The 12,925-nt window shown below is 57.5% G+C and overlaps 2 protein-coding genes across 2 annotated transcripts; one reads left to right on the top strand and one right to left on the bottom strand.

Annotated features, from left to right (window-relative positions):
* Nucleotides 1–1,314: 1,314 nt before the first annotated feature.
* EX895_003417 (uncharacterized protein) lies at nt 1,315–10,926 on the top strand (the record flags this gene model as incomplete). Its single annotated transcript, XM_029884015.1, has 1 exon — nt 1,315–10,926. The coding sequence occupies exon 1, from the start codon at nt 6,175–6,177 to the stop codon at nt 10,924–10,926; it is 4,752 nt and encodes a 1,583-aa protein (XP_029739821.1). The 5' UTR covers nt 1,315–6,174.
* A 600-nt stretch (nt 10,927–11,526) lies between these two features.
* On the bottom strand, nt 11,527–12,672 carry EX895_003418 (uncharacterized protein; the record flags this gene model as incomplete). Its single annotated transcript, XM_029884016.1, has 1 exon — nt 11,527–12,672. One exon carries the CDS (start codon nt 12,670–12,672, stop codon nt 11,527–11,529), a length of 1,146 nt encoding a protein of 381 aa, XP_029739822.1.
* Nucleotides 12,673–12,925: the final 253 nt, after the last annotated feature.

The following is a 12,925-nucleotide window of genomic DNA, read 5'->3' on the forward strand; positions in this document are numbered from 1 at the left end:
ACATTCCATTGGAAACAAACCACGAGGTCGTAGTGTGTGGAAAGGAGAAAGATGGCGAGGAATGAAGCTCACAGCCTGTCTCCTTGTGGGCTTTGCTCCCAAGGTGGCAGCGAATTACGTGGTGTACTGTGCTGTGCTGCGTTGCGTCATGTTCCGTATGCTTGCAAAAGGCCGTGTTGGTAAAGGGCATGGGGGCTGCAGTCGACAGGTAGCGGTGACTTGCAAATAACACTGTTCGCGCGCGACGCGTGCCTTGTTTCTGCTGCCTCGCAGAACAACACAGCGGACACGGGCAGTGCTGTCAAAGGGGGCAGCTTATTCACGGATCTGCATCTGAGATCTGTGCTTAGGCTCCGAATCTGTGCTAAGGCTCTGCGCTCCGAAGGACAAGACAGCGGCCCACCGGGGCGATCAGGCACCGTTCCGCAGAGATAAGTTAGCTGCATGTGCAAGCCACTGCGTGTGTCGCTGGTGGAACTGCAAGGGGCCCAAGAATTTCCGATGTAGCGTTTGCTTGGCATCCAGTATCTCATCCCGATTACGGAGTTCATGATTGGCATCGGTGGACACCCGATTGTTTGCAGATGACAGCGAGATCGGTATGGCTGTCGAAGCCGACAGTCGCCTCGCAAACGAAATGACGATGACCTTTCTCTTAGTGAGAGGGTTGCATGCGAAGTCGGTGTGACTGGTATTTCTTGGCCTCGTTTAGTGTCCTTGATTTCGTGTCTGCTTTTTGTTTTTTTTTCAAGACAAACTAAACCTCGTTCGCTCGCATGCACCTTTCTCGATAGTTGTTGGCTCGTCAGCCTGCCATCGTCTTCCAACACGTTGGCACGGTGCAAGAGCTCGAAAATAAGGATCATAGCCAACCCTAGTGTCCTGCACAGCTCGATGCTGTTCGCCTGCCAATGTAGTGTCTGCTCAAGAGCTCGTCGTTGGTGCTTCGGCCAAAGGCTTGGTGCAATAAAATCGCTTCAAGATGTTAGACCGTCAACATCCGTCATTACAACGAACCGCGCCCCTTTACGTTGAGGCCTCTCTGGCTCGGACGCGCAGGCCACCGTCGCAAAAAACTCGGAGACAGACCAACACTTTTCAGGAAAGCGCGCGTGCGGGTCCAGCTCAGCACAGTCAAGCAACACTTTTCTGAAAACGAGGCTCAGCCACGACCCTCCATCATCCTTTCCCTCGTTCCTTTCATCATTATCCCTGTCACGACCGGATTCTCCTCGGCACGTATGCATCGAGTAGTCATCTGATCTCGCTCCAAGTACCGCCTGCCGTCTTTCCAGGCGCAAAGCGAAACTCATCATGGAGGACCCGCTGCCGAGCACGAATGGTCGCCTGGCCGGCCGCCAAGAGAGCGATCCGGATCTCCTCTCCAAGTCCCAAATGTCGCCCTCGTCCTCCTCGGCCCGCTTCAATGGCCTCTACGACACGTCTCGTCTCAAATCCTACTTTCGCTCTCTCCTTCCCATCCTACTCGACTCCGATCCCACCGTCATAGCGGATCTGCTGCTCGACACGCCAACGTGGAAAGAGCAGGCATCAGCTTTCGCCAGTGACCCCAGCATCTCCACCGCCTACGTCAACAAGATCCGACGTCAAGATGTCTCTTCAGATGCTCCCGAACACGAGCTCTTCGACTACCACATGTCCACACAGGCGTCCTATTCGTCGCTCCACGTCTCTAGCATCGCCCTCATCAAGCGCGTCTCGGTGCTCGAGCCAACCGTACCGTTGCCACACCAGCTCCATGTGCTCACTCTTTCTGGGCCCGCTTCCGCCGCAGCCGCCGCCGCTGCTGCCGCCTCCGCCGCAGTATCAGCAGCTTCCACCGAAGCAGGTGCAACAAAATCACACGGCATCACCAATGCTACCCCGGCTAACAACGGCAGTGCTGCCAACGACGACGCCGATGGCTCCGTTGACACTTCTTCCACCGTCCGAGAAAGCCCATACGAAGCGCTGCACAGCGTCGTCCACAACGTCATGTCGCCCTGGTTCGATGCCTTTGTCGCCAGCAAAGCGCCCAAGGACAAGGCGCTTCTCTCCGGTTCAAAGACAAAGGACAACGATACCAAGATGGGCATCCCCATGGCAAAGCGCAAATTTGCAGAGCTCGAACTCAGTCTCTTTCACCTTCAGCAGAATGTCGATATCCCGGATATCATCCTTAGCATCCACCCAGTCGTACGTGCCGCCGTCGATCGGTGCCACGCTTCCGGTACCCGCGTCAGCGTCGAAGCCATCGAGCCTCCATCGCTCCTTCAGGACTCGTCCTTCCTCAACAAGCTCCAGTCTGACGTCAACTCGTGGGTGAAAGAGGTTCAGACCATCACCAAGCTCGACCGGAGCGTCGCCTCCGGCACCGCATCCCAAGAGATCAATTTCTGGCTGTCAATGGAGAAGGCGCAAGAGTCGATCGAGCAGCAGCTCCGCTCCGATCCCATTGTCCTCACTCTCGACGTTCTCAAGCACGCCAAGCGCTTCCACGCCACGGTCTCGTTCCTCGCCGATACGGGCCTCAAGGACTGTGCTGAAAAGACACACAACTACAACCTCTTGATGAAGGATTTCCCCATCAATGAGCTCCTCTCGGCCACCGACCTCGATAAGTGCGCCGATGCGCTGAGCGCCATCTTCAATCACCTCAACAAGAAGCTGCGCATCAGTCCCTACCCCGTCAAACGTGCGCTACCCCTCGTCGAAGCCATCAGTAGAGATCTCAACGATACACTGCTCAAGGTGCTCGCATCGCAGCGCATCATGTGGCAGGAGTTTCCGCGTTTCTGGGAGACAATCTCGGCGGCGGCCGAGGTGTTTCAAGTGTGGGACGAGCTTATGAAGGATTTCGTCAACATTGCAAGAGAGGTCACCCGCAAGCGATCCGAAAAGTTCTTGCCCATCAAGATCAACCCGGCCCACGCCAAGCTGCGCGAGCGTCTAAACTACATTGGCGCTTTCCGCAAGACGCATGAGCAGCTACGCGCCATGGTCAGCTCGGGCAAGGGTCTCACCATGCCTGGCGCCGTCAGCGCTGGCGTCACGGCTGCTTCCAACGACAGGCACGTTGCCACACAGAACCTCGCCGGTATCGAGATGAGCGAAGAGATCCGCGCAGCGTACGATCAGGTCAAAGTCATCGACGTACTCGACGTTTCCAATGAGGGCACCGAGATCTGGACCACCGCCGAAGGCGCCTACAACGAGCGCGTGGCGCGCGTAGAGAACAGCCTCATTGCACGTCTGCGCGACCTGCTTGGCCAGGCCAAGTCGGCACGAGAGATGCTTCGCGTCCTCTCCCAGTTCAACAGCCTCTTTGTGCGTCCCAAGGTGCGAGGCGCCGTGCAAGAGTACCAGCAGCAGCTGCTCAACAGCGTCAAGTCCGACATCAAGGCGCTTCACGACAAGTTCAAGGCACAGTACCGTCCTTCGGAAGCCAATCACATGAGTCAGTTGCGCGACGTTCCCGAGATTGCTGGCGCCATCATCTGGGCGCGGCAGATCGAACGGCAGCTCAACGTCTACATGAAGCGCGTCGAGGACGTGCTCGGAAAGGGTTGGGAACTCTACGCAGAGGGCCAGAAGCTCCAGAACGAGAGCGAGACCTTCCGTCGCAAGCTCGACACCCGGCCGCTCTTTGACAGCTGGCTCCACGACATCAACCGCAGAGACATGAGCATCGCCGGTCGTGTCTTTGACGTCACCAAGAATCGTGCCGCGGGCAACGCGTTCCAGCTCAGCGTCAACTTTGACGGCCACACCATCTCCATCTTCAAAGAGGTACGCAACCTCATCTGGCTCAACTTTCAGATCCCTCACGCCATCACCAACCTGGCCAAAGACGCCAAAAAGGTCTATCCGCATGCCGTGTCGCTCATGGAGACAGTGCGTACGTACAACCAGACCTGCAATTTAGTGCGCGCCAATCCGGAAATCACATGCTTGATCGCGCAGGTCTACGCCGATGCACACCAGCTCATCTCGCAGGGAATGACGTTGCGATGGGAGCACTTTGCCAACATCTACGAGAGCGCGCGTGCAGCTTCGTACCTTCCCGGCTCCAGTGGCGAAACAGGTCGCGAGAATCGCCAAGTTGCTTTTGTGCGTCAATTTGCCAGCGTCGTGAGTCTCTTCCAGGACAAGACGGCCGAGCTCATCGAGATCCAGCGCGACATGCACTCCACCATCGACGAGCTCGGAAAGTGCGAGTACCGCACCGAAGAATTTGCCCAACGGCTCAAAAAGGTCCAGGACACCATCGACAAGCTCAACCTGGAAGGATACCCCAACCTCGAAGAGTGGGTGGGCAACCTCGATCGACTCATCGAAGACGTTCTGCTTCGCAGACTCAAGTCGGTCAGCATCGCCTGGTGCCGGGCCTTTGTACGTCATGACTCGAGCCATGGTGGAGCCATCATTGGATCTGTCCGTGGGGATCGAGGCTTCAAGAGCCTCAGCAACGGTGCTGGATCTGCAGGCGTGGACGGCGAAATCGGCGCAGCGGCAGATCAGATCGTCTTGGACCCCATCACCCACGAAGTGCGCATCCAGAATCAGGTCATCTTCCTCGACCCGCCTCTCGAAAACGCACGTGCGTCGTGGTTCCGACAGCTTCACGAGGTGCTCTCGGTGGTCTGCTGCCTCACGCGAGTACAGAGCTCGCGCTACGAGATCGGACTCCACATGCGCGCCAAACAAAGCGTTGCGGAGCAGGACTACACTTCGCTGCTCACCCGCTTCCAGGACGACTCGCTCACACGGCCCTTCGTGCTGATCGAGGCCAAGCTGGCTGAAGTCGGAGGCTACGTGTCTAAGTGGCTTCAATTTCAGTCGCTGTGGGATCTCGAGTCGGAGCATGTCTTTGCACGGCTCGGTGACTCGCTGGCCAACTGGCAGCAGCTGCTCGCAGAGATTCGTCGCACACGCGCCACGTTCGACAATTCGGACACCCAGCGCTCATTTGGCATCTGCATCATCGACTACGACCAGGTGCAGAGCAAGGTCAATGCCAAGTACGACACGTGGCAGCGGGACATTCTCAATCGCTTCGGCACTAAGCTCGGCGCTGCCATGCGCGAGGTGCACGCTGCCGTTGCGAAGGCACGCGTCGAGCTGGAGCAGCACAGCATTGAAGGAAGCTCCACCGCTCAGGCTGTCACGTTTATCACGTTTGTCCAGGACCTCAAGCGCAAGACCAAGGCATGGCAGCCGCAGATCGAGCTCTTTGGCACAGGCCAAAAGACGCTCGAGCGACAGCGCTACATGTTCCCGCAGGACTGGCTGTATGTCGACCAGGTCGAAGGAGAGTGGAGCGCATTCCAAGAGATCCTCAGCCGCAAGAATGCCAGCATCCAGGAGCAACTCGCCGGGCTGCAGATGAAGATCATCGCCGAAGACAAGATCGTGAGCGACAAGATGACCACCATCATCAGCGAGTGGGAGCAGCAGAAACCCATCCAAGGCACGCTCAAGGCCGACGGCGCCATGAATACCATCAACGTCTTCGAGACACGCGTCTCCAAGCTTGCCGAAGACCGTGCTCTGGTGGTGCGTGCCAAGGAAGCGCTCGATCTCGAGCACACACAGGATGACCGCCTCGAACCCGTCTTTGAAGAGCTGCGCGACCTCAAGACGGTCTGGACGGCGCTATCCGGCACGTGGTCTCAGCTCGCCGAGATCCGCGACACGAATTGGGGCAACGTGCAGCCACGAAAGCTTCGACAGCAGCTTGACGCCTTGCTGGCCCAGACGCGAGACATGCCCAGCCGAATGCGCCAGTACGCCGCCTTCGAGTACGTCCAGGAGCACGTGCGTGCTCTCCTCAAAAGCAACCCGGTCATCTCGGACCTCAAATCTGAGGCGATGCGCGAGCGACACTGGCGTTCGCTGTTCAAGCAGCTCAAGGTGCAAGACCACTACTCGGCGAGCAGCATGACGCTTGGCACCGTGTGGGATCTCGATCTCAAGAGGCACGACACCATCATAAAGGCAGTTGTCGCGCAAGCGCAAGGTGAGTTGGCCCTCGAAGAGTACCTCAAGCAGGTGCGAGAAACGTGGACCAACTACACACTCGACCTCGTCAACTACCAGAACAAGTGCAGGCTCATCCGTGGCTGGGACAACCTCTTCCAGCTTGCTGGCGACAACCTCAATGCGCTGCGCGCCATGTCGATGAGCCCGCACTACAAGGTGTTCGAGGAGGAGGCGTCGCTGTGGGAAGACCGGCTGTCCAAGATCTCGGTGCTGTTCGACACCTGGATTGACGTCCAGCGTCAGTGGGTCTACTTGGAAGGCATCTTTAGCGGCAGTGCAGAGATCCGCCACATTCTCCCCGTCGAGAGCTCACGCTTCCAGAACATTAACACCGAGTTCCTTACGGTGATGAAAAAGGTGTACAAATCGCCATTCGTGCTCGATGTGCTCAACATTCCTGGCGTCCAGAAGAGTCTGGAGCGTCTTGCCGACCTGCTCAGCAAGATCCAAAAGGCACTCGGAGAGTACCTCGAGCGCGAACGTGCAAACTTCCCACGCTTTTACTTTGTCGGCGACGAAGATCTGCTCGAGATCATCGGCAACTCCAAGGACACGGCCCGCATCCTGAAGCACCTCAAAAAGATGTTTGCTGGCATTGCTACCGTCGAGCTCGACGAAGGTGCCGGTATGCTGACGGCCATGATCAGCCGCGAGGGCGAGTCAGTGCCTTTCCGTACGCCAATCTTGCTCAAGGACTACCCCAAGATCAACGACTGGTTGGCCAAGGTGGAAAGCGAGATGCGCGTCTCGCTCGCCGAACTACTGTCCGAGGCTGCTGCTGAGCTCGAATCATTCTACACCAGCACGGACTCGCTCACTCTGGAAGCCTTCCTCGCATGGATTGCCAAGTATCCAGCTCAGCTTGTGGTGCTGGCCGTGCAAGCAAGGTGGACGGCCATGGTAGATGAGGCGTTTGAGAGTGGCGCCGGTCTGCAGCATCCTCTCGACGTGGTGTTGCGCGGCTTGGACTTGCTGGCGGACACGGTGCTGACCGATGTCGAAGCGCTGCAGCGACGCAAGTGCGAACATCTTATCACCGAGCTCGTTCATCAGAGGGATGTGATTCGTCTGTTGGTATCGCAACGTGTCGAGAATGCGCGCGACTTCAACTGGCTCTCGCAGATGCGCTTCTACTTGAACCGTCAGGTGGAGAAGCCGCTCGACCGTCTCACTGTTCAGATGGCCAATGCTACCTTCCCCTATGGCTACGAATATCTCGGCGTACCCGATCGCCTCGTCCAGACTCCGCTCACGGACCGCTGCTACCTCACGCTCACACAGGCGCTCAACTACAAGCTCGGCGGTGCTCCCTTTGGTCCCGCCGGTACGGGCAAGACCGAGTCGGTCAAGGCGCTGGGTGTGCAGCTCGGCATGTTCGTCATTGTGTTTTGCTGTGACGAGACCTTTGACTTCCAAGCCATGGGACGTATCTTTGTGGGTCTCTGCCGAGTCGGTGCGTGGGGATGCTTTGACGAGTTCAATCGACTCGAGGAGCGCATCCTGTCGGCCGTCTCGCAGCAGATCCAGAGTATCCAGCAAGGGTTGGCCGACTCGAGCGGAAGCGCAACGGGCAAAGAGATCGAGCTTCTGGGCAAGCGTGTCCCTCTCAACGATCGCGTGGGCATCTTTATAACCACCAACCCGACGTACGCCGGTCGATCCAATTTGCCGGACAACTTGAAGAAGCTGTTCCGCAATATGGCTATGACGCATCCGGATCGCGAGCTCATCGCGCAAGTCATGCTCTTTTCACAGGGTTTCCGAACCGCCGAAACGCTGGCGTCCAAGATCGTGCCCTTCTTCAACCTCTGTCTCGAGCAGCTTAGCCCTCAGCCGCATTACGACTTTGGCCTGCGAGCGCTCAAGGCTGTGCTGGTCAGCGCCGGTCAGCTGAAGAGAGAACACATGCTCAACGGCGGAGCCGCAGGCTACGAAGCCGATAGCGTCGTTTCGATCGACGTGTCGGAGCAAGAGATCTTGATTCAGAGTGTATCGGAGACGATCGTACCCAAGCTCATCGCCGAGGATGTGCCGCTGCTGAAGAGCCTGCTGTCTGATGTCTTCCCTGGTGTCGACTACAAGCCGGTCAACCTCGATGTGCTGCGGGGTCACATTGCTGCTGTGTGCGCCGAGCGCCATTTGGTCGAGGGTGGCCTGTGGACCGAGAAGGTGTTGCAGCTCTACCAGATCCAAAAGATCTCGCACGGTCTCATGCTCGTCGGCCCGTCGGGCACGGGTAAGACGCAGGCCTGGCAGGTGCTCTTGGCTGCCCTAGAGCGGCTGGAAGGGCAGGAAGGCGTGTCGTATGTCATTGACCCCAAAGCCGTCTCGAAGGAGAGCCTCTACGGAACACTCGATCCAACGACGCGAGAATGGAACGATGGTCTCTTTACTCAAGTGTTGCGCAAGATCATCGACAATGTGCGTGGCGAGAGCAGCAAACGCCACTGGATCGTATTTGACGGTGACGTCGATCCCGAATGGGTCGAGAACCTCAACTCGATGCTAGACGACAACAAGCTGCTGACGCTGCCCAACGGTGAGCGTCTCAACCTGCCGCCAAACGTGCGCGTAATGTTCGAGGTCGAGTCGCTCCGCTACGCCACGCTGGCTACCGTGTCGCGCTGTGGTATGATCTGGTTCAGCGATGATATTGTTCGTCCGTCGATGGTGTACACGAGGTACCTGACGGGCTTGCGCTCAACGCCGATCGAGGTGGATGACGACGAGCTGGCCAGTGCGGTCCCTTCGCGCAGGGCTGCTGCTGCTGCGGCCGCGGCAGCAACTTCGTCGAGCGGAACGAGCGAGGTAAGTCCGGATCTGCAGGTGCAGAGGGCGGTGGCCGATGCGTTGGCGCCCTTCTTCGAGGATGACGGCCTGGTAAATGGTGCGCTCGAGTTTGCAAGGACGGTTCCACATATCATGGATTTCACCGAAGCGCGTGCGCTCTCGACGCTCTTCTCATTGATCAACAAGACTATCCGCAATATCCTGGACTACAACACGCAGCATCCGGACTTCCCGCTGGGTGCAGACCAAATCGAAGCGTACGCTACGCGCCGGCTTCTCATCGCGCTCGTGTGGGCCTTCACCGGCGACGCCAAACTCGATGTGCGTGCCGAGATGGGCGAGTATCTGCGCGGCCACACTGGCGTCGACCTGCCCCCCTTAGGTCCCGGTTCTTCGCTCATCGATTATGATGTTGGCTTTGCGGGTCAGTCGGTCGAGTGGACTTCGTGGCTATCCAAGGTGCCTACGATTGAGATCGACACGGCTGCTGTCTCGTCGGCAGACGTGGTGGTGCCGACCATCGACACGGTGCGTCACGAGGACGTGCTCTACTCGTGGCTCTCCGAGCACAAGCCGCTCATGCTATGTGGACCTCCCGGTTCGGGTAAGACGATGACGCTGTTTTCGGCGCTGCGCAAGTTGCCGGATATGGAGGTGGTGGGTCTCAACTTTTCGTCTGCTACGACGCCCGAGCTGATCCTCAAGACATTTGAGCAGTACTGCGAGTACCGAAAGACGCCCAACGGAATTGTGCTGTCGCCGACGCAGATCGGACGATGGCTGGTTCTATTCTGCGACGAGATCAACTTGCCGGCCACGGACAAGTATGGTACGCAGAGGGTGATCTCGTTCCTGCGCCAGCTGGTCGAGAGTGGAGGTTTCTGGAGGATTAGCGACAAGGCGTGGGTCAAGCTGCAACGCATCCAATTCGTGGGAGCGTGCAACCCTCCGACGGATCCTGGCCGTGTCCCGCTCTCGCATCGATTCCTGCGCCATGCGCCGCTCATCATGGTCGACTACCCGGGCGAGATCTCGCTCAACCAGATCTACGGCACGTTCAACCGCGCGCTGCTGAAGGTCACGCCCAACCTGCGCGGCTATGCAGAACCGCTGACGGCGGCGATGGTGGACTTCTACCTGGCGTCGCAACGACGGTTCACGCCGGATATCCAGGCGCACTACATCTACTCGCCGCGAGAGCTGACGCGCTGGATGCGCGGGATTTACGAGGCGATCAAGCCGTTGGAGAGTCTCAGTGTCGAAGGGCTGGTGAGGGTGTGGGCGCACGAAGGGCTGCGGCTGTTCCAGGACCGACTGGTGGGGACGGAGGAGAAAGTGTGGACGGACGGGCAGATTGATCAGGTGGCAGCCGCACGATTCCCGACGATCGACACTGCGTCTGCATTGACACGGCCCATCCTGTTCTCCAATTGGCTGAGCAAGGAGTACAAGAGCGTGGATCGCGAGAGCGTTCGCGAGTACGCCAAAGCGAGACTGAAGGGCTACTCGGACGAAGAACTGGATGCGTCGCTGGTGCTGCACGACTCGGTACTGGATCTGGCGCTGAGCTGCGATCGGGTGCTGAGGCAGCCGGCGGGGCACTTGCTGCTGATCGGTGCGTCGGGCAGTGGGCGCACGACAGTGACGCGCTTCTGTGCCTGGATGCGTGGCCTGTCGCTATTCAGCATCAGCACGTCGAACAAGTATACGGAGGAGCACTTTGACGACGATCTGCGTGCGTTGTTGCGCCGCGTGGGATGCAAGGGCGAAAAGGTTTGTTGGACGATCGACGAGTCACAGATGTCCAACGCTGCGCGCTTGGAGAAGCTCAACACGCTGCTGGCGAATGCCGAGGTAGCAGGTCTCTTTGAGGGTGATGAACACTCGAGTCTGGTCAGCCAGCTGAAGGAAGCGAGTCAGCGGCAGGGGTTGATGCTGGATGCCGAGGAGGAGCTGTTCGCGTTCTTCAGGGCGGAGATTATGAGGAATCTGCATGTGACGTTGACGATGAACCCGCCCGAGGGCGGGACGGGGGGCAAGGCGGCTGCTAGTCCCGCCTTGTTCAATAGGACGAGTATTATGTTCTGTTGGTAGGGAGGTGGCAGCAGCAATGGTATACGTTTTGCCACTGTATTCTTCCATGTCCGGTTTCCCTACGAGCGGCGATACCTCTCTCTTTCTCTGAATTGAAATGAGTACGAACGTGCCTGGAACCGAAAACCGACCTTGACTGTCACACCGCATACACTTGCGTATGGGACGTCGAGTGATAAACCGCAACCACTCGCGAGCCACTCGTCCGCCTGCCAGCGCCGTACCGTACAACATTCAACTGTAACATTCAAACCGTAACACCCAACCGTAACACTCAACCGTAACACTCAACAGTAACACTCAACAGTGTGTTGCTAAAAAATTGGGGCTCAACTTGCGCTGCATCGCAATCCAATCCGTTCTTCCCTTTCCGAGCCATAAGCCTCCTCGTCGACTCAAGCTGATCATTACTTGTCCATCTCACGCCGCATCCCGCATCTCTTATACAAAGACCAGCTCATAGCGCACACACGAAACTCAAACAAGAAGAAAGGAGTGAGCGACCTCAACAGAGAATCGCATAATGGGGTAACTAGTATTCAGTCATGAAGAGTGAGAGCGAGACGGTGCTGGACCCGTCTGGACCCGTCTGAAGCACATTCAGTTACCGCCGCGCAGACGGAGGACCAAGTGCAAGGTGCTCTCTTTCTGGATGTTGTAGTCCGAAAGCGTGCGGCCATCTTCCAGCTGCTTGCCGGCGAAGATAAGACGCTGCTGATCAGGTGGGATGCCCTCCTTGTCCTGGATCTTGGCCTTGACATTGTCGATAGTGTCGGAAGACTCGACCTCAAGTGTGATCGTCTTGCCCGTGAGCGTCTTGACAAAAATTTGCATGCCACCGCGGAGTCGAAGAACCAGGTGCAGGGTGCTCTCCTTCTGAATGTTGTAATCGGAAAGAGTTCGGCCATCCTCGAGCTGCTTACCAGCGAAAATGAGTCGCTGCTGGTCAGGGGGAATGCCCTCCTTGTCCTGGATCTTAGCCTTGACGTTGTCGATCGTGTCCGAAGATTCAACCTCGAGAGTGATGGTCTTGCCGGTCAAAGTCTTGACGAAAATCTGCATACCACCGCGGAGACGGAGGACGAGGTGGAGAGTCGACTCCTTCTGGATGTTGTAGTCCGAAAGCGTGCGGCCATCTTCCAGCTGCTTACCGGCGAAGATAAGACGCTGCTGATCAGGTGGGATGCCCTCCTTGTCCTGGATCTTGGCCTTGACATTGTCGATAGTGTCGGAAGACTCGACCTCAAGTGTGATTGTCTTTCCTGTGAGCGTCTTCACAAAGATCTGCATACCACCGCGAAGTCGCAACACGAGATGGAGGGTCGACTCTTTTTGGATGTTGTAGTCGGAAAGGGTGCGTCCGTCCTCGAGTTGCTTGCCTGCAAAGATGAGACGCTGCTGGTCGGGAGGGATGCCCTCCTTGTCCTGGATCTTAGCCTTGACGTTGTCGATCGTGTCCGAAGATTCAACCTCGAGAGTGATGGTCTTGCCGGTCAAAGTCTTGACGAAAATCTGCATACCACCGCGGAGACGGAGGACGAGGTGGAGAGTCGACTCCTTCTGGATGTTGTAGTCCGAAAGCGTGCGGCCATCTTCCAGCTGCTTACCGGCGAAGATAAGACGCTGCTGATCAGGTGGGATGCCCTCCTTGTCCTGGATCTTGGCCTTGACATTGTCAATGGTGTCCGAAGACTCCACCTCGAGGGTAATGGTCTTACCGGTCAGAGTCTTGACAAAGATCTGCATGACCTGTGATGTGCGTGGAAAACGGATAGAGCGGGAGGAGGTTAGCGAGAATGCTCAACGCGAGATGTGCAGGAGAGAGCTGGGAGAAAAGCGCGCTCATTGGTCGCCATCGACACGGTATAAAGAGACCCTGCAGGTGACGTGCATGATGGGGCATATACGAGCGGCGGATGGATGGATGGATGGATCATACTTACTGGCTAGAGAGGGCGAGTGATGATGTTGGTGAAAACAGAAAAGCGAAGAGGCGCGA

The sequence above is a fragment of the Sporisorium graminicola genome, chromosome SGRAM_20 (genome assembly GCF_005498985.1).
Source record: "Sporisorium graminicola strain CBS 10092 chromosome SGRAM_20, whole genome shotgun sequence".
In the NCBI taxonomy this organism is placed as follows: domain Eukaryota; kingdom Fungi; phylum Basidiomycota; class Ustilaginomycetes; order Ustilaginales; family Ustilaginaceae; genus Sporisorium; species Sporisorium graminicola.